Source organism: Mastacembelus armatus, chromosome 6, assembly GCF_900324485.2.
Source record: "Mastacembelus armatus chromosome 6, fMasArm1.2, whole genome shotgun sequence".
In the NCBI taxonomy this organism is placed as follows: domain Eukaryota; kingdom Metazoa; phylum Chordata; class Actinopteri; order Synbranchiformes; family Mastacembelidae; genus Mastacembelus; species Mastacembelus armatus.
The window spans coordinates 3,672,121-3,695,172 of record NC_046638.1 but is presented as its reverse complement, the minus strand read 5'-3'; the positions used below and the strand labels follow the sequence as shown (position 1 = coordinate 3,695,172).

The window sequence follows — 23,052 nt, the reverse complement described above, 5'->3', positions numbered from 1 at the left end:
TTTCAGCTTGACCAGCACACATTTTTAGCTGCTATTCTGGTTTCAGATTTTTTTCAGATTGGTGTGCATGCCAGCTTTTCCATTAACACCAAGATTAGATTCACACGCAGGAAACTGAGCATCTCATCTTTGAAAATCTGATATGTGTGGACTGAAAAATAGACCAGTGACATTTTTTTAAATGACTAAAAATGATCAGGGTCAGTTGTCACATTTTGTCAGTTCTGTCAGTAATAAAGTTAACGAATCATTTCAGCAGTAAAAGGAAGAGATTGACTCTTGACAGCCACCAGGTTCAACTAAACTCAGCTGCTGTCAAACACTGATCAGTCCCACCTGAACGGTTTGGGATTAGGTGTCTGGAGTAAGTACACGTCAACCAGCTTTCTAACAGCAGGGCCTACTCTTGTTTAATTACCTCACCCTCCCAGGTACTTATGGGTTACTTCTCTGTCTAGGGATTTTGACCGGTACCCTCTAGGTCTCAGGCCGGGCTCTCTAGGCTTTTAGGGTGTCGGATTGGGTTTTATTAATGTAACAAATAGCTGTTCTGCTCCCTCACTTACAAGACAGAGTGCTACTTTGCAGCAGGGACCACAGCCGGTTCCACAAAATTACCCTCAGCCTAAAAATAGACCACTGCATCTCACACACACACACACACACACACACACACCCACACACACACACACACACACACACACCCACACACACACACATACACGAACATAAGGCAGAGGCAAACATATTAAACATTCACAGACCCACACATACCTGTACTTAGATATAGGAGTCGGTGACAGTATGGGAGCTACTCTGTGTCTTTGTGTCATGCCTGGCCTCCCTCTAATTAGCGAATGTGTTGCAGTTGTAGATGCCTCCCAGTGCTGCTGCCAGTCTATATACACACTCATGCATCTGTCACACCAAATTTCTTGTTATAATAACAGAGAGGGAGGTGGCCTGGTTGATGTTTGTGTGTGTGTGTGTGTGTGTGTGTTTGTGTGTGCAGTCCTAGGCAGTGTAGTCTTTCTACTGCTGTTTCAGAATAGAGGGTGCTATAATAAGATTTCATGAGAATCTGCACAGTGTATAAATATGTTTGCTGGCACAAGCACACAAATGCAATATTACACAATATTAATGCAAGAATGCCACGGTTTGCTGAGAGAGTGAGACACAATCAGCAACTGAGCATATCTCTAACATTTGTAATGAAGGATTAATTAGTGCCAGGCCTTTAAGAAGTTGTAAATTAGTCCATTTGACCTTCCTGTGAAAATCCTTCATGTCCTTCCTGTTCCTGCACTGAGTTTGGTCACATAAAGCAGCTGTATGAAAACAATGGATGGCCCAAATGTAAAATGAAAAGGAGTCTTTTCTTCTCATCTGGAGATATGTTTCCTTTCCTTTCCTTTTTATTCTGTTCTTGAGAAAACTTCTTCCTTTTTATTAAAGCGGTGTGGTACTCTTTGCTGTTAATATATCGACAGAATTAAAATGTGGCATCAGCTCAGCAAAAGTTATGTACTATTGCTTTAAGGCAAAATCACCGTTATTATATCATCATGAGTTAAATCTTGTTCTCTCATGAGACTTTTATTATATGGTGCATTTCAAGACACAGATTTGTGCTTTATTCATACACGACCAGGATAAATGGTGATCAGCCACTAAAGTTTATTAATCCAACCCTGATCTCACTCACTGGATAAAAAAAAACTGCAATAGCCTTGAACAGGATAATCTGGTATTCATAATAGATGGATTTCAGATAATTAGAGGAACTACTCTTCTGTCTCTGGCTAAAATGCTTAAATATTGAACTTTCCAGTATCACTGAAACCTATAGACATGACACCATCACGTAGGGGAACAGTGGAAAATTGTCTGTGCTCAAGTAATGGCTGTAATTATATAGCAACTAGGGCAGAAAAATAGACATAGCTGAAAAAAGCTAATCATGGTTTGGATGAAGGTCTGTTCATTAGGACTGAATGGTCTGATGAGGCTGTTACTGTGATACAGGTTCTGGTTAATGAGTGCCAGCTTCCTTAAATACAGTCCTGCTACATACAGCACTCAGTTAAAAGATTACACTTTGTCTTTGACTCTCTCCATTTGTAATGTTATCAGCTATTCATAGCCACCGCTCAGGACTTTGATAATATCTTTTTATATCACCTGAAAGCCCTCTGTGCTTGTCTGCATGTGTTGCAGGGCTCCCGGCCCATCACAAAGGTGCACAGCTTTGGGAAGAGAGAACAGGCCATTAAGAGGAATCCCAATGTCCCTGTGGTGGTCCGAGGATGGCTGTACAAACAGGTCAGGATACACACACTGACGACACACTCACACTAACAGACGCAAAGAATCAGGACTGCCTTGGCTTTAATTGTTTATTTTAGTTGGCATTAACTGTCCATAGGGAAAACATTTTCATAAGATCTAAGTTTAGAGATTCGGTGAGGGCCTATAGCCCACAGGACAATGATGTAGAGCTCTGGTATGTTGGTGGCAAAGGCAGGTCAATACCCTGTTACTGGCAATACAAATGTAAAGTACATGTCACCTCTAAATATGGACGATGCCAAAGCTACACAAAACCACCTGTAGACCCTAAGTCTTTTTAGTTTTTACATTGAACGTGAGCTGGTTGTATTATAATGTATGCATACTTTTCTTTTTTCTTTATTTTATTTTACCAGGATAATTTGTTCTGCATGTTTACTACCTGGCATGCAGTTTTAGGGACCAAGCAAACAACACTCATTACAGGGATGAGTTCCAGCTTCGTCGTGCATGGTCCTGTAACATTTCCTCCCCTGGACTACCTTTTCTCCGTTTATTTATTTTGCCCTGGCAGTATAGAGCACCTGCTGCTGGACACAGACTGTCCCTGTTGATTTGAAGTTACACTTAAAATATCAAATCCCACTGGAAGCACTTGGCCTTTGTACAAAACAAACAGTGAGTGATGTTATGGCAAAGCAATTATACTTTAATGACCACACACAGGCACAAATGCAAATACACACTGTCACATGGGCGTGAATGTACACACAACCTAATGCACAGCCACAGTCACTCATATACAGTTCATTAGTGCCCTACAGTTACATTTTAATTAGAAAAAACTTGTAGATGCTGGCATGGGAACTGAATGCACACACACACACACATACACCGTCATATGCATTTAAATATACACATATTGTTGTGTATATACACACATATTGTGACAATTACTATGGCAGAAAGCCATTCACTCTTATCTCCACACACTAGGATACATGGCTGTAGCTTCATGCATCTCGGCCAAAGAACAAGTATAGATTCCTGTTTGAGGTGATTTCATCCTTTCTGTGTCGTTTCTGCTTTTCAAACAGCACCATTAGCAGCCAGAGAACATAAAAGACAAAGTGAGCAGTGAAGCAGTCGTGGCAGGCCCAGCGAGCCAGTGAACGAGGACAAATGATCACTCCCTTACTCCCTCTCTTTCCTGTTCACTCCGTCTCTGCTTGCACCAGCCTCCCTCTTCCTTTCATTACTTCTGTTTCCTTACTGTATCTGTGTTGTGTCTTTTTATTTCTCCTGGATCTTTCCTAGTTTTGATCTTTGAATAGTCTTTCTCATTATTTCTTCCAATTTGTGCTGCTTTCCGATTCGTTATTAATGCACTTGCATTGCTGCAGCCTGGACCAGGTCACCATCAAAAAGTTTTTTGTCCAAGGGATTTTACCTGATAAAATAAAGGATATATATTTATATATTCAGTTCTTATTCTTTCTACCCTGTATTTGTTTCTACAGGACAGCTCCGGGATGCGCCTTTGGAAGAGGAAGTGGTTCGTCTTGGCAGATTTCTGTCTGTTCTATTACAAAGGTGAGTCTGTGTCTGTGTAATGTCGACTGGACCCAGCATGTGGAGAAATTGGGTGAAATTCTCAGTTACTTTCCAGATCTGTTCCACCTCCTGGCACTTTGTGGCATTTCACCTAATTCAGTCTTGACCTTGAGAATAGTATTTTGACAAAATCATTTTTGATTCTTTGTCTGTGAAGGATGCAGTTATGTAAGTAAACTGGAAATTTGACAGCCAACATTACAGGTTTGGACAAAGTTTATAAGTTTGGACTGAACTGCAGCTGACAAAGGAGCTGCTAATTCCATCTGGGTGCACGTTAGTCTGATGCTTCTCAGTGATTTACAGCTGAAACACGTGGGCAGATATGGAAACACACAGCTACACCACAGGCCCCATCACCATCCCTCAGCATCAGGCTCCATCTCCTGCCTGGATTTATCTGCCTGTCCACGCCTTTCTTTTTCATCTCCATATTCTTAACTGAACCTTTTGGGACACACTGCTCTGCCTCCTCGTCTCAACGGGAGAATGAAATCAATTCTTCGTCCTTTCTTTGTCTCCTTTTCTTGCTTTTTATCACTCAGTTCAAAGGTTTCTCCTCTCCACATGAAATCACTTGATCTGTCTGCAGCACCATTTACTCCCTCCTTTCTTCTCTTGTTTTTATACAAACACCCACATCTCCTGTTTCTCTTTCTTCTTTTTATTATTGCACATATTTGTTGATGGTTTCTGTCAGGTACTTTTTTCATTTTCTGGATATTCAGGAGTGGTTTATCCTGGTGTTTACATTTTAAAAGCAGGAATAACTGATTGGCAGAAAATTAATTAGCATCATCTTTCAAGCAAAGATTTCAAAAATTCTCTGTTACATCTCACATCATGAGTGCAGTGATAAGTTCTGCCATTCTTAAGTTGTTTGGATATAATCTAACTTGACCTGTCACAGTCCGGTCTGCTCTGCTTGTGTGTGTGTGTGTGTGTGTGTGTTTGAGGCAGACAGGTTGAAGCAGATAAAAAGCCCTCAGTGTCTCGCCCACCATTTAGGGAATGTCTCCTCCACTGGTCCTTGAATTATTTTTAACCAGTTACCCCTTTAATGCACAGCTCCGCCTTATCACCTCTCAGCCAAACACCCACACTCAGACACAGACATTTTCAAACCATTGCTAAATTTTACGATGTGTTAACCGTTGCATGCACACACACGTACACATTGTAAGGTATTGTCAGTGGAAAACACTATACTTGCTAGGTTTTTATTTATAGATGTGCAAAGTAATTAAGATTGAACCAATTCAGATGGTACATGCTCGTTTTTGTACTTCTGTCTTTGTGAGCACCAGAGTGAGGTTTAGATCTTGAGAGGACGGATGCTTCTGCAAAGGGAGGACGTTCTTCTTCAAAGGATTGTTAATCGGATGAGACGTTATGTTTAGGTTAAGGTAAAAGGTTGAGGATTATGTCAATGAGGGTCTTCACAGATATGACGTGTGTTTGTGCTCACTGTGTCCTCGGCATGTAAACCAGATGAGGCAGCCACAGAGGAATGGCAGTGGACTGCCAGTTGGAGCAGATCAGCTTTAGCTCTGTGACACTGGGATACCAGAGTGGTCATTTACTGTTTGGTATGAATGACGACATATGAGTGTGTGTGTGTGTGTGTGTGTGTGTGTGTGTTTTATGATACTGGTGGCAGGCAGTGATGAAATTAGTGGGTGATGAGTGGCATTTATTCTCTTGCTCCTTCCTCTCCTCCATATCTTTGCTGTTCATTTTGCCACTTTTCACACCCTGATAATGTATTCTCTCTCTCTCTCTCTCTCTCTCTCTCTCTCTCTCTCTCTCTCTCTCTCTCTCTCTCTCTCTCTCTCTCTCTCTCTCTCTCTCTCTCTCTCTCTCTCTCTCTCTCTCTCTCTAGACAGCAGAGAGGAATCAGTCCTAGGCAGTATTCCTCTGCCCAGCTACGTCATTTCACCAGTTGGACTTGAGGACCACATCAGCCGCAAGTATGCCTTTAAGGTATGCCCCTCTTTGTTCCACAGACTTGTCTATGCTGTGTTGTATTTTGGAATTACTTTCTCTGATGTGAAGTTTTTGGTTTGGAGTGTGTTGTCAAAGCATGACAGTAGCTAAAAACGTTAATATGCAATCTGATGAAGGGGATTCTGTGAAATCAGTGTAATGAATGCTGTGTTACTCTGCACACTTCCACTGACGCTGATGAACACGATCACTGACTGAAAGAGGCATGATGACTTCAGGAGACTTGAGAAAAACCTGTACTTCACTGGAACTGTCCGAGTGAGAGGTTTTGTTCCCATTTTAGGCAGACGGGCTAAATATGTAGACCCCTTGTGCTATTTTTATGAGAGTTTCCATCAAGTGCTTTATATTGTTAATGACGGGGAGGATCATTAGAAGGAATATACATTCCTTTCCAAGTGAAAGCTTAAGTCAACCAGCAGGGTTGACTTAAATCACACAATTTCCCCTAGTGATATGTGCTGTCAAGCACAACTTATGTGTTGTACATCTTAACTTCACATCCTTTGAGAGTCATCCTGCATTTGTGTCTGTTTTTGAGAGCCTTTTGTAACTGGGGCTCACAGCTGTGTCAGATTAATAAAACAGATCAGCATCTTCCTACATCTACCCACTTTCCAGCCACTCACCACCTGTTCGGATGATGTCTATTACCAGTGAATGTCTCTTAGTGTCTTCACTGAGACGCTAACGGCCCAGGTCTTTGAGATCAGGCCGACATGGGCGAAGTTTAGTGACAGACGTAACTTCACACCACACGTCAGTGCTGAGTTTAGAATTTGCACAGAAATATATATTAGCAATTTTGTTTGTTGCGTCAGTGACTCAACAAACTTGATTTAACTTTTAACCTTGTTTATTCCTCAGGATCGGACAGTTGGCTTTGTGTCTGAGTACTAAAATTTGTACTGGTCCATTTAGTCACTGCAAACTGGACATATCTGGTTTAGGTGCATTAAATGGCAGCTGCATTGAATCCTAATTATTTATCCCACAGATCTAACATGGATTCATCATGCAGTGTCTTTCAGCCATCATTCCATAAAAAAATCTTGTTTTTAGGCAACATTCAATTTTAAATCTACAAGTTGTGTGAGTGCTTATTGAAAGGAAATATATAATGTTGAATCAGCATGTGTTTTCCTAAATTTGTCACTAACACAAGCTCTTTCTTCACATCTCTTCCATCCCACTTCAAAAACACATTAAGGATTCAACATCTCTGACCACTTGGTGTCAATGGGATGTTTTTCAGGCAGGCCTGAGGGCATACACTGTGTGCACTGTCTGCAGTGACCTGTGACCATCAGTTCTTCCTGCCATTTATATGCAGCTTCTTTATTCTGATGTTGTTCTTCCCACAGTGCTGCTGTCTGATACTTAGGTTATATCTTGTTCCCACTTGAGACAGTTATTTCAGAGATCCTCCAGGCTTGTGTCTTTTTGATACCAGAGAGAGAGGGTACAAATAAAACAGAACCGTGTGTGTGTGTGTCTGTTACTATGAGTGACAGAAACAGGAGAGATCTGGTCATTTCCCACCTTTATCTCTCCTTCTCTTGTGTTGCTTAAAACTCACAGCTTTGCCCAGAGTTGGTACTTATTTTAATCCTCTTTCTCTACAGGACAGGGGGGGGGGGGACTATGTTGGACCCTGGGTCCAACAAATAAAAAGCAGGTGAAGATAATGGTTTTCTGATCTTCACTGGTTTAGTTTCTCACCTTGCTGATGTGATGTTAAGTGTACTTAAAGGTGTAGTTAGTCCAGTGTGACACCACAGATGGTTGTGGTTACAGGTGCAACATAGCAAGGACAACCAACCAGAGGGGGTCAGTAAAACACCTGAAAACCAAACTTCGAACTAAACAACCTGCTTCAGTAGACCCCACCTGCCTGGTAGTGAAAGTTACTCAGCCTAGCTCAGTAACCCACACCACAGTCGGCCACCTGTGTGAGCCGATGGCTGGTATTTGATTGGTGTGTGAAAGCTGCACCTGCTAATTACCAAATCATCACAACCCCACAAATTAAACCGCCAAGCTCTGACAACCTCCCACCCCTAACTTCCCCTATTCACCAAGTCCTCTTCCCTCTCTTGTTCCCATTGGTTGGCTGCCCGACTGGGACTCCCCTCCCTCCCTGTGAGTGTGTCGCGTCGTCCAGTGACAGTCCTCCCATAAATAGGTATTCCACGCTCTCATGTGCTCTCACTTTGCCAGATGTGTATATATCCTTGTTGTCTACTGTTGATGCGGCTTTTTGGGTCCAAATGTGACGGAATATGCCACAGCCTCGTATATGCCTGTTTTGCTTTGTAATTGCATGTGTTGAGAATACCTTCCCTTCTGGCTGATGTGGTCGTTTTGTTTTTTTCAGTGTTGTGTTATTTGGTTCCCTTTAGGTCTTTTTTTTTTTTTTTTTTTGTCTCATCCTTCTTTGCTCATCCTCGTAATTGCAATATGAATCTTTATGTTTGGCTTGTCTGGTTTTGGGCTTGTTGTTCATCTATGTGCTGCGCTCGCTGTCTCCTCCATCTGTCACATCTGCTGTACCAGAACTCACATCACCTCACTGTACTGTTTCAGAAATGAGGAGGGGGGAAAAAAAAAACAAAAAACTGTGTGGGTGAGTGGAAGTCTGTGGATACAGGCAGCACAACCCCACAGTCAGAATCTGTATTATTCCATATCTCTCCCAGCATTTTATTTTACAAACAGAGAATAACAGCACACTTTTTTAAGATGGCATGATTTAAAACTGAGATACCCACAGCTGTTTGTTGTCTGCATTTGTATGTTTTTCTGTGTAAATTCAGTTTTTGCTGTTGCACATGTTGGAGACCATACTTTATCAGACGCTTTGTGCTCCTCTCTGAGCCTTATCTCTTTGAGCACAATGATTCTTTAAATAGTGCTTGGAAAAGGAGAGTGTGTTTGTTACGGGCTGTTCACAGGAAAGGAGCCAGTGCTATTGTAAACCTTTCAGAGCACAAGTAGTGAGTGATATATTTTAGTTTGTGTAAAAAGAGATGCTGAAGTTGTGAGAACACAGAAATGGAAGGAAATGATTAGGGCTGGAAAATAAAACGCAAACACAGAAACAAAGAAATGAGGGAAAAGGTGGAGGGGAAGGAAATGATGAGGGGACTAGTTGTGGTGAAATATGTGGTAGAAAGAAACGCTGAGAAAAGAGGGAATTTTTTAAAATATTTTTCCATAAAGCTTCATTAAACAATGTACTGAAGAACACAAATAATCAGGAACACCCTGAACACTACCACCCACTCCCACACAAACACAGACCATGGAGAAAACGGGACTCAGATGTGTATGGGTTCAGTGTGTAGGTGTGTCATCGTGCACTCGGAGCTCAATGACCCACTCAGCATTGCTGCTAAAGAGACCCAGACACTCCCTGTGTTCTTTTAGATTACTGCTGGTGCGTGTGTAGCATTTTGTCGCTGTTGTGTGCATCTGTGCATTCTGATCCAGTAGGGTGAATTTAATGCTGGTGATTTGAGATGGAAATTAACAGAGGGAGGTTGCATGGGTGTGGCATTGTTTACGTCGTCTCTTTTTAGGATTTAGAATTAGGAGTGAGATTAGAGGTAGTTTAAACATTGTGTGATTCAGATTAAGGTTTGAATTCAGGTGATTTGACAAACAAGTTAAAAATGTGGTCTATGTTTCTGTAGTGTGTGTTCAGTGCATATTCATGGCAATGTCTCTGCACATGCCTAAACATCTGAGTAGTGGCGCAATCCTCTTTCATCACATAGCCTGTCCCATTGTGGCTGTTGGAGGCCGTCTGTCAAAGTGCTGATGGTGAGTGAACAGGCGTGTTTTGACAGCTGCTTCCTGAGGATGCTGTTAGTCCTCTCACCCAGATTTTTGTGTTTTTGGACACATCTCTTATTTTATTTTTTAGATGAGTGGTTGCTAAATGGTTTCCCAGCCTGTTCTCTGTCTTGTGATGTGCCTAAACTCATCCTCATGCCTGAGAGTGACTTGTGAGCCTTGTGTATGGCTCACAATTGTTCACATTTCCTCTGGGTAGCGAGAATCTGCAGACAATCTGTTTTAACCTAGAATTATTCTGGCGGATTGAACTGATTCTGACCAGAAGATAGAATCAAAATCAAGCATAAAAACAAAAAATATGCATGAAACACTGAGTCCATTAGTACAAAAAGGGACAATGCAGATTATATACACTGTCAGTGCAGATATACAGTAATACAAACAGTACAGCCCAGGGTGGCAGTATTCGCAAGGCTTTAATGATTTGTGTGTTTTCAGACTGCTCTTAAACGTGGGACAGCATTTTATCATGGAACTGATATGTGACAGTTGTTTGGAGCTAGTTTTGTACTAAGGTAGTTTTGTGCTGTTTGCACAGGTTATTCAGCAGCTTGGACTTGCAGTTTCATAGAGATAATAAACTTAGACCTTAAACCTAAGTGTGTTTTTCAGTTTAATGTGGTGTCCGGGTAAAACAAAAGACACTAACAGATTTTCTGCTCACCAATAAATTGCCAAATTATTTCAGCTCTAGAATTACCCAGGCAGTGAAATGTTGTAATGTTGTGTTTTGGCAGACATGGAAACCTGCATTAGCTCTGGTTTGTGTCTGAAAAACACCTACAATTGGATTCGGGTCATTTGCTTCGTCATTTTGTCTAATTTAGAAGTAATTGTCACGTGGCGTGTCAGGAAAGTAATTTTGCGTAGCAGCTGAAAGAGAAGATTAGCATCAATACAGATCATTGCAGTGGACACTAACAAGCTCCGCTCACCTCCACCTCTTCGTCCCACTACTCTGCCACATGAAACACCTCATGCAGATTATCGGGACCTGGGTGAATCATGTGAGTGGTGCAATCAGCTCATCAGATCTTAAAATACGTACCAGGAACAGGATCAAGTGCACAATCTACCATAGTGAGTAAGGAAATTATATTTTATTAGTGCTCTCCAGCAGGCACTGGAATTAGCTTCTTTCAGCAGACAGACGGCGGCACTTTCAGACAGGAGGTGAATTATCAAGCTGTTAGTGAACCTGGGAGGGATGGAGGAATGGGAGTATTTATGTTTGTTTGTGTACATGTCTGATTCTGTGTGCCAAGATTTATTCAGAGTTCATAGTAACAGGGATAGAACAGCAGGGGGTGTCTGTCTCCGTTTGTATTATTCATGAACTTGTTCAGTGTGTACATTAAACTACATAAGTGGATGTGATGTGTTTCTGTCATCACACTGCAGACAAGAAGCCAACCTGCTGAGTGATCACACACATTTTATCACAGTTTAAACCGGTAAAGAAATCACTGAGAAATACTCATTTTGCAGTAACAGTCGATCGCAACACAGCACTTTACACACACGCACACTTATCCCACATTCATTATTCATTGAATGAATTGGAGTAGAGAAGATTTAGTATTTAATTACTTTTCATTTGCATGCATCTGTTGTTGAGTGGGCTCTTCCATTTGTTTTCCCACTCTACCCATTGAAACACTGAAGGAAGGAAGGAAAGGGGAAAGTAGGACACAGGTCTGTGCTGCACTCAATGGAGTGTAACTCACTTTAAAAGGGCTGTAATAATCACACTTTCACAGCCAGGAGATTTTTAACAAAGATGCAAAACACTTAGATGCTATTAATTGAGAAACAGCTATTAGTGATGTACCGTGTCTTGAATGTCTCAGCCAGTTCTGATGTTTGTGGACGGGCAGCTAATTACAATATCAGACACATCTTTTTGAGAACAACTAAAAAAAGAGTTCAGCAGCAGGACTATTATCTGACTATATTAATGATAAGAAGTGAACATCTTGCTGTCATGGCTTTTCTGGATTGACTTCATTCAATAAATCTGTAGCAGGGGAGGCAGTGAGCAATTTCTTATTCTAGTCTCACTAGGCCAAAATGAAGCGAAGCAAGACATTTGTTGATTATTGAGAACAGCTCTCATTTTTCTTTTGCTGGAAGGATATATTGCTAGTTGCTAACTTGGCAGGATGATGCTTGACAGAACATATAAACTTGGTTTATTGGCGCTTTTGTGCTAATAACAGCTGCCGCCTATGGCTGGAAATTAAGTTGACTAATGTCTGTTGGCCAAAGAAAACAAAACAATGAGCTCAAAGACCCTAAAACACTTAAGACAAATGCTAACTCTTGCTAGATTTGGTCCTCTCCTAATTTTAAAACATGCAGCTTTATAACAAATAAAGGTGCTAGATTTCACTAAGCACAGGTAAGAGAGAGGTATCACAAAAGTTCTGCTTCATCACACATCAGTGCTTAGTATAATACAGTATAATTATATAATACAGTCTAATCAAGAGTATGTACTACATAATGGTTTTTTAAATCTTTCCCAATAATGAAAGGTGCTTCTGTCATTTTCATTCAACAGTGGGTAAGATCACTGCAGTAATAGGTTCTTTACTTTAATTGTGGAAATGTCTGTTAAAACCTCAGAACTTGAATCAGAACACAATTACCTTGTCATGCTTGCATTTCACGCCGCCTCTTTGAAGAACTGCCTTGTGATTCGTGCTGCTGCCATATGTTATGAGATGTATTGTTACAGTTCTGCAAGCATAAATGAAAATCTGCTCTGACATTGCTGTTTATTTTTGTAAACTCCTAAAAGCATTTTTATATGTTCTTAGTAGGTTACTGATCTGTAACAGGAAAAAGCAGGTTTGTGCAGCACACTGGGGTTCCTCTGTCTTGGCTCTCACATTTTCTATTCTCCATTGTACCAAATTATTTTTCCTGTCAGTGTTCAGAAGTTGTGGCTTTGTTGGTTGTAACTGGCTGGCATTTTTGTGTCTGTATTTCTAGTGTGTGGTTTCCTCCATCGGCTCTCTCGATGCTTATGTGGCCCTTGATGTTGTTTCTTTCGTCGGACAGCATGATATCTCCCTGTGTCTTTGACTGAAGCTGCAGCTCATCTAACTCTCTGTCTCTCAGCTGAATCCTCTGCCTCTGACCACCACACTCACCCTGCCTCCTCTCTCTTCCTGCAGGCTAGCCACACTGGTATGCGCTCGTATATTTACAAGCAGAGCTCTGTGATTGGCTCGCAGGCGGAGCACACTGGCATGCGGACGTATTACTTCAGTGCTGATACCCAGGAGGATATGAACACCTGGCTGAGGGCCATGAACCAGGCTGCACTGATGCAGAGCCAAACCGACGCACTCATCAGGTTGGGCTGCGTGCACACACACACACACACACACACACACAGTTTATGTCATTGAACTAATGTGGGATGTTACCAACACACTAAATAAGATCAATTCTGTAACCGAACACCTATTAATGATTTTAAAATCACTTGATCAGGACAATAACTGTTATTTCTCTGCTGATGAGACATTGATTTTTCCACCTCACACCCTGAGCTCCCCCTTGTGTTTGTTGCTGTTATTGTGATTCCTACATTCCTAATTGTCTGTCCCATTCATAGTTTCAAAAATGCACACAAAAGGCCTGCCTAAATATGTGATAAACCTGCTCATATATAGACTGTACAGGTGACTAACATGTACTCAAAGGTAAATGCTCTTTAAGTACAAAAAAATGCACATATACACCTTCACTTTTAACCTGCTACAGCAGATGCTCCCTCACCCCAAACTCCTCTGTTTTTTTTTTTTTTGTATTTCTTTTGGGGCGTATTTGTTTATGTGCTTGTTTCTTTTCAAAGAATACATTCTGATGCTGTGAAATGGTGTTTTGGAACGAGCAGCGGTTTCCTCCATGTATTATTCATGTGTTGATGAGGGGATGTGGCACAGATCAAATACATCCCAACATTCAGTGGAAACCGCAGCTTGCACTGCTTTGTTTAGATTTTTTTTGTTGTTTGAAGAGGAAGTCCCACAGGACTACAATAGTTTGTCGTGAATATGAAAGTCAAAGGGACCCAAGTTTCCAGTAAGAAATTCTTCACCTTTTTCCTTCAGTCATTTGGTTAGACATGCAATATGCTTATACACTACATTTGAACACAAATGCATTGTTAGTAACACACTGCTCTAGAACTGAAAGATAGTGCCTTTATGCTCCATTTAACACAATGAATGTGGACAGATCATAGCACAAAGTTATGCTGCATGTTTCCAGCAGCTACTTGGTACCTGGCAGCTTATTAATTCTGCTTTTAAAGTAAACTTTGGTGTGTGCTTCACTAAATCTCAGATACAAGACTGTTCCTCTAGCTTGAGTTCCTCTTGTCACTTGGGATTTCGTTGATGAGTTTAAAATCTAGTTGTGGTTACATGGCTTTGCTTGTCACCTGCCCCAGTTTAAAACAGCCTGTGAGGTGTATTTGGCCCTGTCGTTAAAGTTGGCAATGAGGCTAAAAGTTTCTCTTTCATGTGACAGTTATCTAGTTAAAATTCAGTTCAGCGCATCCGAACAAAGACTTAGACCCCTGAAATGGTGGATTATGTTGTCCATGGGATATCAGGGAAGTGATCAAATAAAACTGAATTGGTACTTAATGAGTAAAAGGCACTGAAATCCTTTGAGAAGTCTGAGCTGTCAGGATACCTGCTGTAGTAAAGTATCATCCAGTTCTCCCAGGACTGAAACCCTCACAGTGTTAAAGAGTCACAAAAAGTATAAAAGTGTAAAAGGCCAACATTCATCCGGGCTTTTCATGTAATCTCTACTCTCTGCAGACCATTGGACAAGTTGGACAAGTTGAGCATGATGCAGCAGCAGGCTGTCCCTCAAACAAACCATGTAAACCACCACAAGGCCAAGATGTCAAACTTTGAGACCACAAAACCAATAATCCATGAGGTTCTTCTGGAGCCCATACACCGCGACACAGAGGAGCATTGCAGCTTCCACAAAGACTCTCTTACTACCACAATGTTGGACCATCCTATAGGAAGTATAGGCCTGGAAATGGACACACACACTTCCCTCCCCTGCAACCCAGCACCCACCACCCTCCTACCTTCAGACCACGTGTCGACTTCAGCACCTGTGTCCAGGGTACCTTCTCGAGCACCGTCAAGAGCTGCTTCCACTCTGCCCTCCAGCATTTGCACGAGGAATGGCCTCGTCTCCACGCCCAGCCCCATCCTGGAGCCCAATGGGATAGCTGCAGGGACATATCAGAGGGTCCCAGTATCGCCCCCTGCTGACACAAACAAGCAGGTGCACAGGAGAAGTGCTCTGGAACAAGTAGAGCAATGGGTCAAAGTGCAGAAGGCTGAGCACAAAGGGTAGGTCCCTGTCAAGTAAATTATTTATTGCTTTATTTTATTGAAACCCCCAGAAAAAAAAAATAAAAAATTTGTGCCCTGAAGTTTGTAAAATGTTTTGTTTTTAAAAAGCACCTTTTTGTGCTGTTGTTCCTACTTAACAGCCCCCCATCCAGAGACAACACCCTCCCTCGTCGCACGCCACCAACCCAGCACAGGTTCGCCTCCTCAGACGCCTACCAGACCCTGCCAAAGACACCTCGGCAGAGCCCCCCACCTGGCAGACTCAGCGAGTACAAGTATGCCCAGGACCGCCTGAGCCACTTCCGCCTCACCCCAGAGCAGGGTGGCCCAGGGTCCAACACAGTCTGGCAGCTGTATGAGTGGCAGCAGCGCCAGCAGTTCCGTCACGGCAGTCCCACAGCACCGATCTACACCCCAGCCCCAGAGTACCCCTTTGGACCCCGGCCACCATCCACTGTCCCTCCCTCCTCCTCCACAGCCCCCAAGTCCAACGGGCCGTCCCGCTGTGTATCAGTTCCACCTTCATCTGCAGACATCCCTCCACCAGGGCCTCCGCCAGGCACTAGTCGGACTCTGTCACCCACTCGGAGGCCTCACACACCTGCTGAACGGGTGACAGTGAGGCCTGTGGGTGACAGGTCAGTGGTCGACATCCCCTTCACCGTTTCTCCCCGAAGGACCAAATCACAGCTGTTGAAGGTAAAAATTGATCCCATGTTGTGCAACATGTTTAATTAACTTAATCAAACTCAGACTTTTATTTTAACAGGTAATATTGTATTGCAGTCTCATTAAACACAGAGGTTCTCTTTTACTATTCACGCAGTCTGTGATGCTTCATACTAAGAGAACAAGACATGAGTTGGTTTCTGCTGTCAGGGCATCAAATGTTAATGTGTATAAATTGAAAACAACCAGAAAACAACTTTTTTCCTACTGTCAGGTGCAAAATATCAAATAGAGCAGTTTCTCATCCAGAACAATGTCAGTGTTTCTGACAGTGTGAGGTGGATGTTGGAACAGTGCTCCACTGAACAGAATAATTGTTTGGGTGCCTTGGGGTACGGTGACAGACATATTCTTGCATTTTGTCAATATACCTCAACTCTCAGCAACAAGTTAAAAATAAACTGAGAGATATAAACTGTCTTAAAATATGAACATAAAATGTAAAAGTACATTTTTTTCGACATTACTTTTTTAAATTGGGTGAAAAAAACACAAATATGCAGATTTACACCCACTCTCCTACAAGCACATGCAACTTAAATTGCCTAAAGATGATAAACAATACAGTATTATGTTATCAAGGTCATATAGAACAGTACATTTACTAAAAACAATTGTAGCCTTTGGTGATATGAAACTTGGCGTGTTGTCTTGTGAGAACAGATTCTTCACCACTAAGAACATTTCATTTTGTGTGGGAAGAGTTGTTTTCTAGAATTGCTGTAACACATTGCACCTACTATAATGTCACTATAAAGATCTTTAGTGATGTCACTGTATATATGTCAAACAGTGCATATAAAATGTGTTGTCTGTGTGTTATCAGGCTGCTACTATTGAGAGACGGTCAATGCCTCCATCTGGCTACATGACACACACAGTCAGTGCACCAAGCCTTCATGGCAAAACGGTATGGTTTACAAATAGCCACTATGAAGAAGCTTTAGCATATTACAAGATTTAACATTTAAACAGACATTACATTACGTTACAAGGTTGAATTAAGTGTTCACATTTTCAGCAGCTGCCAGTCTCTCTAAAACAACCACCTGATGTTTGCTGCATCTTGTTACCAGTAAAATGTTATTTGATATTGATCAAATGTTAATTAGTCTTGTGTCAGTACTGATCAGTTGGCTAAAGCTGAACTTTTAGAAGTGCTCCTTACCAGCCTGTTGTGTACTGTATGTGGTTCCTACCTTTTGTTTCAACACCAGTAAATCTTGTTAGTTTATCTGTACTTCTGTGTGTTCGGCCAGTTGCCTAACAAGTTGGTCTCTAGCATTGTAAGGCAAAGCCGCTCATTTAAAATGAGATAAATTTCACTGAAGTTTGGTGTGGCCAGTATTAACATTTGCCAGATTTAATGTCCTGTGGTGCCTGACAGCCTGAGGAGCTCACTCTGCTCCTCATTCAGCTGCGTCGGCATCAGGCCAAGATGGCCTCTGCACGCCAGCACACGTTAGCCCAGCTCCAGCGGCTCAACAGTCCCAAAGAGCCCTTCCACTGCAACAAACTCCTCACTACCACCGCCACTAGCACGAGCCCCCTCCTCAGCTCCGGCCCCTCTCCTCTGTCTCACCTCGGACATGTGGGCCTCTCAACTCCCTTAGGCCCTTGCAACACCCAGGTGGGGGCCCCAGCGGCATGCCTGCCTGCCCCTCATTTTATCAGGGGCTGGTAGGGGTTGCCATTAAACATACAACAGAGCTGCATTACATTCAATCAAACCTACCATAGTTGTTTTCTTGTTTGTTTCACACATTTTGTCCTAAACCAGTCACTTACATTGTCCCATTAAGAAATATCTTTTGTCCATATCCATGGCTTTATGAAGGCACAGTACATCTGTCTGCAACTATTTTGATGATTTTCCATGAAAAAGTTCAAAAAATTTGGATTTGTCCAACATTAGATTTTTGAAAAGATGAAGTAATTTTTGGAAGTTACTGTGGATAATCTTAGCCCTCAGAGGATGTTACTTTCTCTGCCACCAACACACCAGGTTTGTCAAGTACAGAAATTCATATGCAAGGACCGATTGAAGATATTATGGCCTTCAAAAACCTTTATGTATAAAATTGACATCATTTTGACTTTGGTGCATCCCATTGACCACCATTATCCCACCACCATCACCACCAGTTATTCTGACCAAGACACTGTGGATGTGTTGAAAGCAGCTGCATCAATTTTTACTGTGACTGGCTCTGGCTCTTTTCTGCAATGTCACCACAAACGTTTCATAACATGGCAGACAAATAACCAAAGAATAAGTAAAGTCCAAGCACAAAGACCAAAACACAGGATCATCAACAGCTGCATCAACAGTCCAGTCTCAGTATATTAGTGGCAACCTCTACCTAAAGGTCCTTGTGTGTTAATGGTGTGACATTGGGCATGGTTAATCCGTGAGCGCTGCCCTGGCTGTCGTTTCTAAACCATCCGCCTCTTTTCCATGTGCTCTTCTTGGCTCGTCAGTTTCCATGTTGTGCTTCTAGTGACACTGTCCATAGCATGTTGTGCTGCTTAACTTTTCAACGTCCACAAAGCCATCCCATGCTTTGGCTAACCAGCTGGCTGTGGAAGTGTTGGTCAGTTCAGTCTTCTGATTCATGAATCTTTTATTCTCGGCCATACTTCAGTTTGTTTTTTCCATGTGAGCTGAATTCAGAGCTGAATTCAGTGACGTTTCAGGATCTGCTGCTTCTAATGGGTTTGGTTTGTGCTGTTTCTTTCTTTGTTTCAGTAGAAGTGACTAAGCATCTCCAAATAAAGATAAAGTTTTTGCTGTATGTGCGAGTGTTGTGATGCGTGTTAGCACATATACCAGCAGTATACTCGATACAAAAATCTCACTATGTCCTACAGGATGAACTGTCAGTTAAAACTCAGTAGATTCAGACAATGTAGATCAATTATTTAATTCCTGTTGACACAAATCCATAATTCACACACACATTTGTCATCCTCTAGGCTGATGACACCTACATGCAGCTGAAGAAGGACTTGGAGTATCTGGACCTAAAGGTGAGCATGAGATCTCTGTTGAATATTTTAACTTCTCTTCCACTTTAGTTTAAGTGTTTTACTTCTGTTGTGTCCTTTTCTGATTTCAAATGTCTTTAGTTCACACTAACACACATCTTACTGATCACCACTTCAAACACTGGCCCATGTTGAAACGAGCTGCGTGCGACAGCTACAAATGGACATGTTCAGGCGTCTGTGGGGGAAAGAAAACCCCCCCAAGTTCTTGCAGTCATCTTCTAACTCTTGAGTGGTTTTAGAAGCATCTCTCAATTCCAGCCGCCATTTTGTGACTGCGGCTCTGTGTCTTTGTGATTTTTAACTCCCAGATCAGAGCTCTAGAGCCCCTGATCCTCGCAGTTCACAGTTTACTACTGCACTGCACTGCTGGGCCACTCAGGCCTCTAATGAACGTAAGCTCTATGTGTATGGGTGCGTGTATCTGTATCCAGTGTATGTGCTATACAAGCAGATATAATGTTCTTTGTTGTGTGTCTGTGATGGTGTGTGTACATTTGTTTGTGCATGTTTCTGCGGTGTTCAGAGTAGGGATGCATCTGTGTAGCCTGTATGTGTGTGTATGTGTGTGAGTGTGTGCGTGTGTTCATGTGCTTAGAGAGTCCATGCTCTAGAGGGACCTCCCCATCGCTTACAGCACCGCATTCATGGCTTGGCATCAAACATCTTATTTCCTGTTGACCTTTGACCTATCCCCCCCCCCCCCCCCCCCCCCCCATGTGACGTTGGCGATGCCGTCGAACAGTGGGCATGGGATGGCTCGGCAGTGCATGTGTTGTGGCTGTGGCTGTGGCCCGGTGGTTGAAAAGCCAGCTGCTTCTACCATCGTCTCTGAAACGCTGCACCTCCTTGACAATAACACAGGGCTCTACTGTGTCATGTCTCTACTTTTATTCCAAAAGGAACACATATACTCTCAAACTCTTAGTCCCAAAGCACAATTATCAGTGCTCTTTGGTAAATTTACTCATGTGTTCTGTTTTAATCTTTTTCAAAACTAGCGTGAGTGTTTCAGGTGCTATGTTAGCACTGTAAACCCTGACAATAACCCCAGTAAACTCAGACAGAGTGTGTTTTATTTTCTTTCTATCGAGGGGACGTTGAGTGTAGATGCTTTATGGATGCGCCATTTTGTGCAGGGCTTCAGTGCAGGCTTGGTGTCCAATAGCTACTGTGTTCTTCGTGGAAGGAGCTGATTTTGTGTGCGAAGGCTCACTCATACTGTCATGTACATGGTGCTGAGAGAATGTGTCACAGTCTGTCACAGCCTCAGCCTTGTAAGAGCTTGTAGCTGGTCTCTGTGTTCTGTATATCCTTCATGTCATGGAGTCACACACTGTGTTGTGCTGTGTAACTAACAACTGGAAATGTTTATTTTCCCATTTTTCAGGTAGCTGGAAGTCAGACACTGAAAGAGTCAGCAAAACCCGTCAAGGTTGCAGAAAGTGACGTGGATGTAAGTATAAGTGTAAAACTGTCTTATGGTCTCGACTGTACAACCCAGGTCCACTCACCCCCACACTGTCAGGAAGGGTATGCTTTGATCCTGTCTGTGTCTTAGTAACATGAAAAGAAATTGAATAAAATTCAAACTTAAAGTTTTTGTTTTTGATGTGTAGGATTTGTTGAGATTAGATGGTGATTCATTATAAACAGCACTTCCTTGAACGAGAAACTCATCCCTGTTATTCTAATTTTTAGGATTGTTCTGCCTTGTTCATTTACACACTCTCAGGTCCTAGTTCTGTTTTGTTCCACTGGAACATTTCAGCTTGTTTAGAGAAGCAGCATTGACTGCCATGGTTCAGTTGGGACAAAGTGAGGGTAATTAAGGCAGAAGAAAATATAGATCTTGTTGAAACTGTGTGGGAGGATGAAGTAACCTTTTCTGCTTAGCTATAAGGGGAAAACAGCATCCAGAGTGTTAGTAGGTAAATGCCATAAATCTTTCAGTTTGATAATCCAAACAATTCCCTGCAGCTCTTGTTTTCTCTTATGAAAGTATTTCTCAGGAACAGCTTCATACACAACTGGTTAAACAATTTATGACAACGTTGTCTGCAATGAATATTTGATTAGATCCAACATCACTGTGGGGATGGCAGTGAGATGAATAATTTATTTGATGTAAAATGAGAAAAAAAAACTAGCAGTGAGAGTAAAATTTATAAGGAAAAGCACTTTGTTCACATCAGGCTCTTTAGTCACAATCTTATTATTTTAAAGTTGTGTTGTTTTACTGCAGGATAATAAACTGAGCCAACCTTTGCCTTGAGGTTTGCTGAGTTTAATCAGGGATTCATTAAAGGATTAGAGGCTCACTGACACTGTAATTAAAAGTGTCAGATGGGTCATCCCCACTTTGTGTAACGGGCTTACTCACACACACAATTACAAGAGCAGCAGATCTGGAAAACCAAGAGTATTAAATGTTACAAACCTGCATGTCTGCACTTAAAGATTAAAAGCAATATATGCAAACATGCAAATAAACACATGAAGGCATATTTCATTATACTTAACCTGCACACACAAAGAAGTACACATACACATTTGTCTGTAGCTGCAGAGACCAGGGGAAGGTGTCATGATGTAAATGGTGCCACTTAATTATCACAGGTCAACAGATACATTTTGGTGAACACTGGAGAACTGCTGCCCTTCTCTCTCTCTCTTTGCCAACTCAGCTCTGTGTCTCCCCCTGCAGGTCAAGTTGAGTCGGTTGTGCGAGCAGGACAAGATCTTGAAGGATCTGGAGGCGAAGATCAGCTCCTTTAAGGAGGACAAGGTTCACACTCAGTCAAGCCCTCTTATTCTACCCGCCGACCTCAGCAGGCAAACGTGTTACAGACTAGAATAGAGTGGAACATGTAGAATATTAAATAATGGTGTCACATCCAGTGACAAAGATTACTGAGCTACTGTGGCCTTTGATAACATATCTAACACCAGGTTAGGTTATGTATGTATGTAAATATGGTTACGTTACCAGACCTCTGACCAGAACCACATATAGTACTGCAGCTGTGCAAGTCTCATCATATACACCTGAGAAAGAAAGGAAGAAATCTTGTGGTGCCTCATGAGTGACTGCCCTCTGGAGGCATTTTGAATGAGGGTTTAAAGAGATATTCTGTAATACAGAGACAGCTCTCAGTTGCTTTGGTTGACATCTCAACCTCTCATTCAATCAGGACAAGCTGGAGCGTGTATTGGATTTCTCCCACCAGCAGATGGAGCAGTACCAGGAGCAGCCAGCCCACATCCACAAGATCGCCTACCAGCAGAGGCTGCTACAGGAAGATTTGGTCACCATCAGAGCCCAGATATCCCGGCTCTCCACAGTACGTCCTGTGCCTTGAAGCAAGAGTATGACAGTGTATTTTATGCAACTGCTTTTTTACAAGAGCATAATTTATATAGTTTATAACTTTTTTGGCACATCTGCAGGAGATGGCACATGCATGGGAAGAGTACAACAGGCTGGAGAGATCAGTGGAGCAGCTGAGGACAGCACTGCAGGCACACATGAACCACAGCACCACCACTCAGGTCAGACATGACACTGCAGCGCAGAACAAGATGAGATGCTCTTTAAAATGGACTTAATATACAGGATCTGTTTTTAAGTCAGTTTCACATAAATTTCACACATGTATATTTACATATATGTCCACCCCATCATCTGCTCATTGTTCACTGCAAAGGGAGCAGTTGTTTTTAACTTTTTATGGTACCAATATTAGAAATGATCAAAGGTGTGAGAGGTGACTGTAGTCAGTCATGTATGTATGTTTGTGTCCACGTGTTATTAAACAGCAAGAGAAAGCGGAGATGAAGCGCGAGCTGTGGAGGATCGAGGATGTGATGGCGGGACTGAGTGACAGTAAAGCTAACTACAAGATCACAATAGACTCTGTCCAGAACCCAGGTAGGAGGACCACGGCATCCACACACCTGCCACAGCATCCATACACCTGCCACTGGCAAAAGCCCTTTGTAATGACAGAGAACCAGAGGCAGAGAAAACAGTGGAAAATTGTATGATTGATTTGTTTGTAGCAAAAGTAAAAGGTCTGTTATTTATCTCTTCTAA

At 42.2% G+C, this 23,052-nt stretch overlaps 1 protein-coding gene across 11 annotated transcripts in view; it reads left to right on the top strand.

Annotated features, from left to right (window-relative positions):
- LOC113132473 (pleckstrin homology domain-containing family A member 7-like) overlaps window positions 1-23,052 on the top strand; it is a 99,540-nt gene that overhangs the window by 68,427 nt on the left and 8,061 nt on the right. For 6 of the 11 annotated variants that reach the window (XM_026310551.1, XM_026310552.1, XM_026310555.1 and 3 more), the window contains 14 exons: window positions 2,221-2,325; window positions 3,813-3,885; window positions 5,789-5,889; window positions 12,957-13,138; window positions 14,622-15,176; window positions 15,320-15,878; window positions 16,735-16,818; window positions 17,296-17,538; window positions 18,885-18,938; window positions 20,347-20,412; window positions 21,664-21,744; window positions 22,151-22,300; window positions 22,407-22,508; window positions 22,776-22,887. In XM_026310551.1, the coding sequence (XP_026166336.1) occupies window positions 2,221-2,325; window positions 3,813-3,885; window positions 5,789-5,889; window positions 12,957-13,138; window positions 14,622-15,176; window positions 15,320-15,878; window positions 16,735-16,818; window positions 17,296-17,538; window positions 18,885-18,938; window positions 20,347-20,412; window positions 21,664-21,744; window positions 22,151-22,300; window positions 22,407-22,508; window positions 22,776-22,887 (2,467 nt within the window). Of the gene's footprint in view, window positions 1-2,220; window positions 2,326-3,812; window positions 3,886-5,788; window positions 5,890-5,990; window positions 8,056-12,956; window positions 13,139-14,621; window positions 15,177-15,319; window positions 15,879-16,734; window positions 16,819-17,295; window positions 17,539-18,884; window positions 18,939-20,346; window positions 20,413-21,663; window positions 21,745-22,150; window positions 22,301-22,406; window positions 22,509-22,775; window positions 22,888-23,052 lie in introns of those variants that run through there. The other 5 variants (XM_026310553.1, XM_026310554.1, XM_026310561.1 and 2 more) reach the window with 5 other exon arrangements.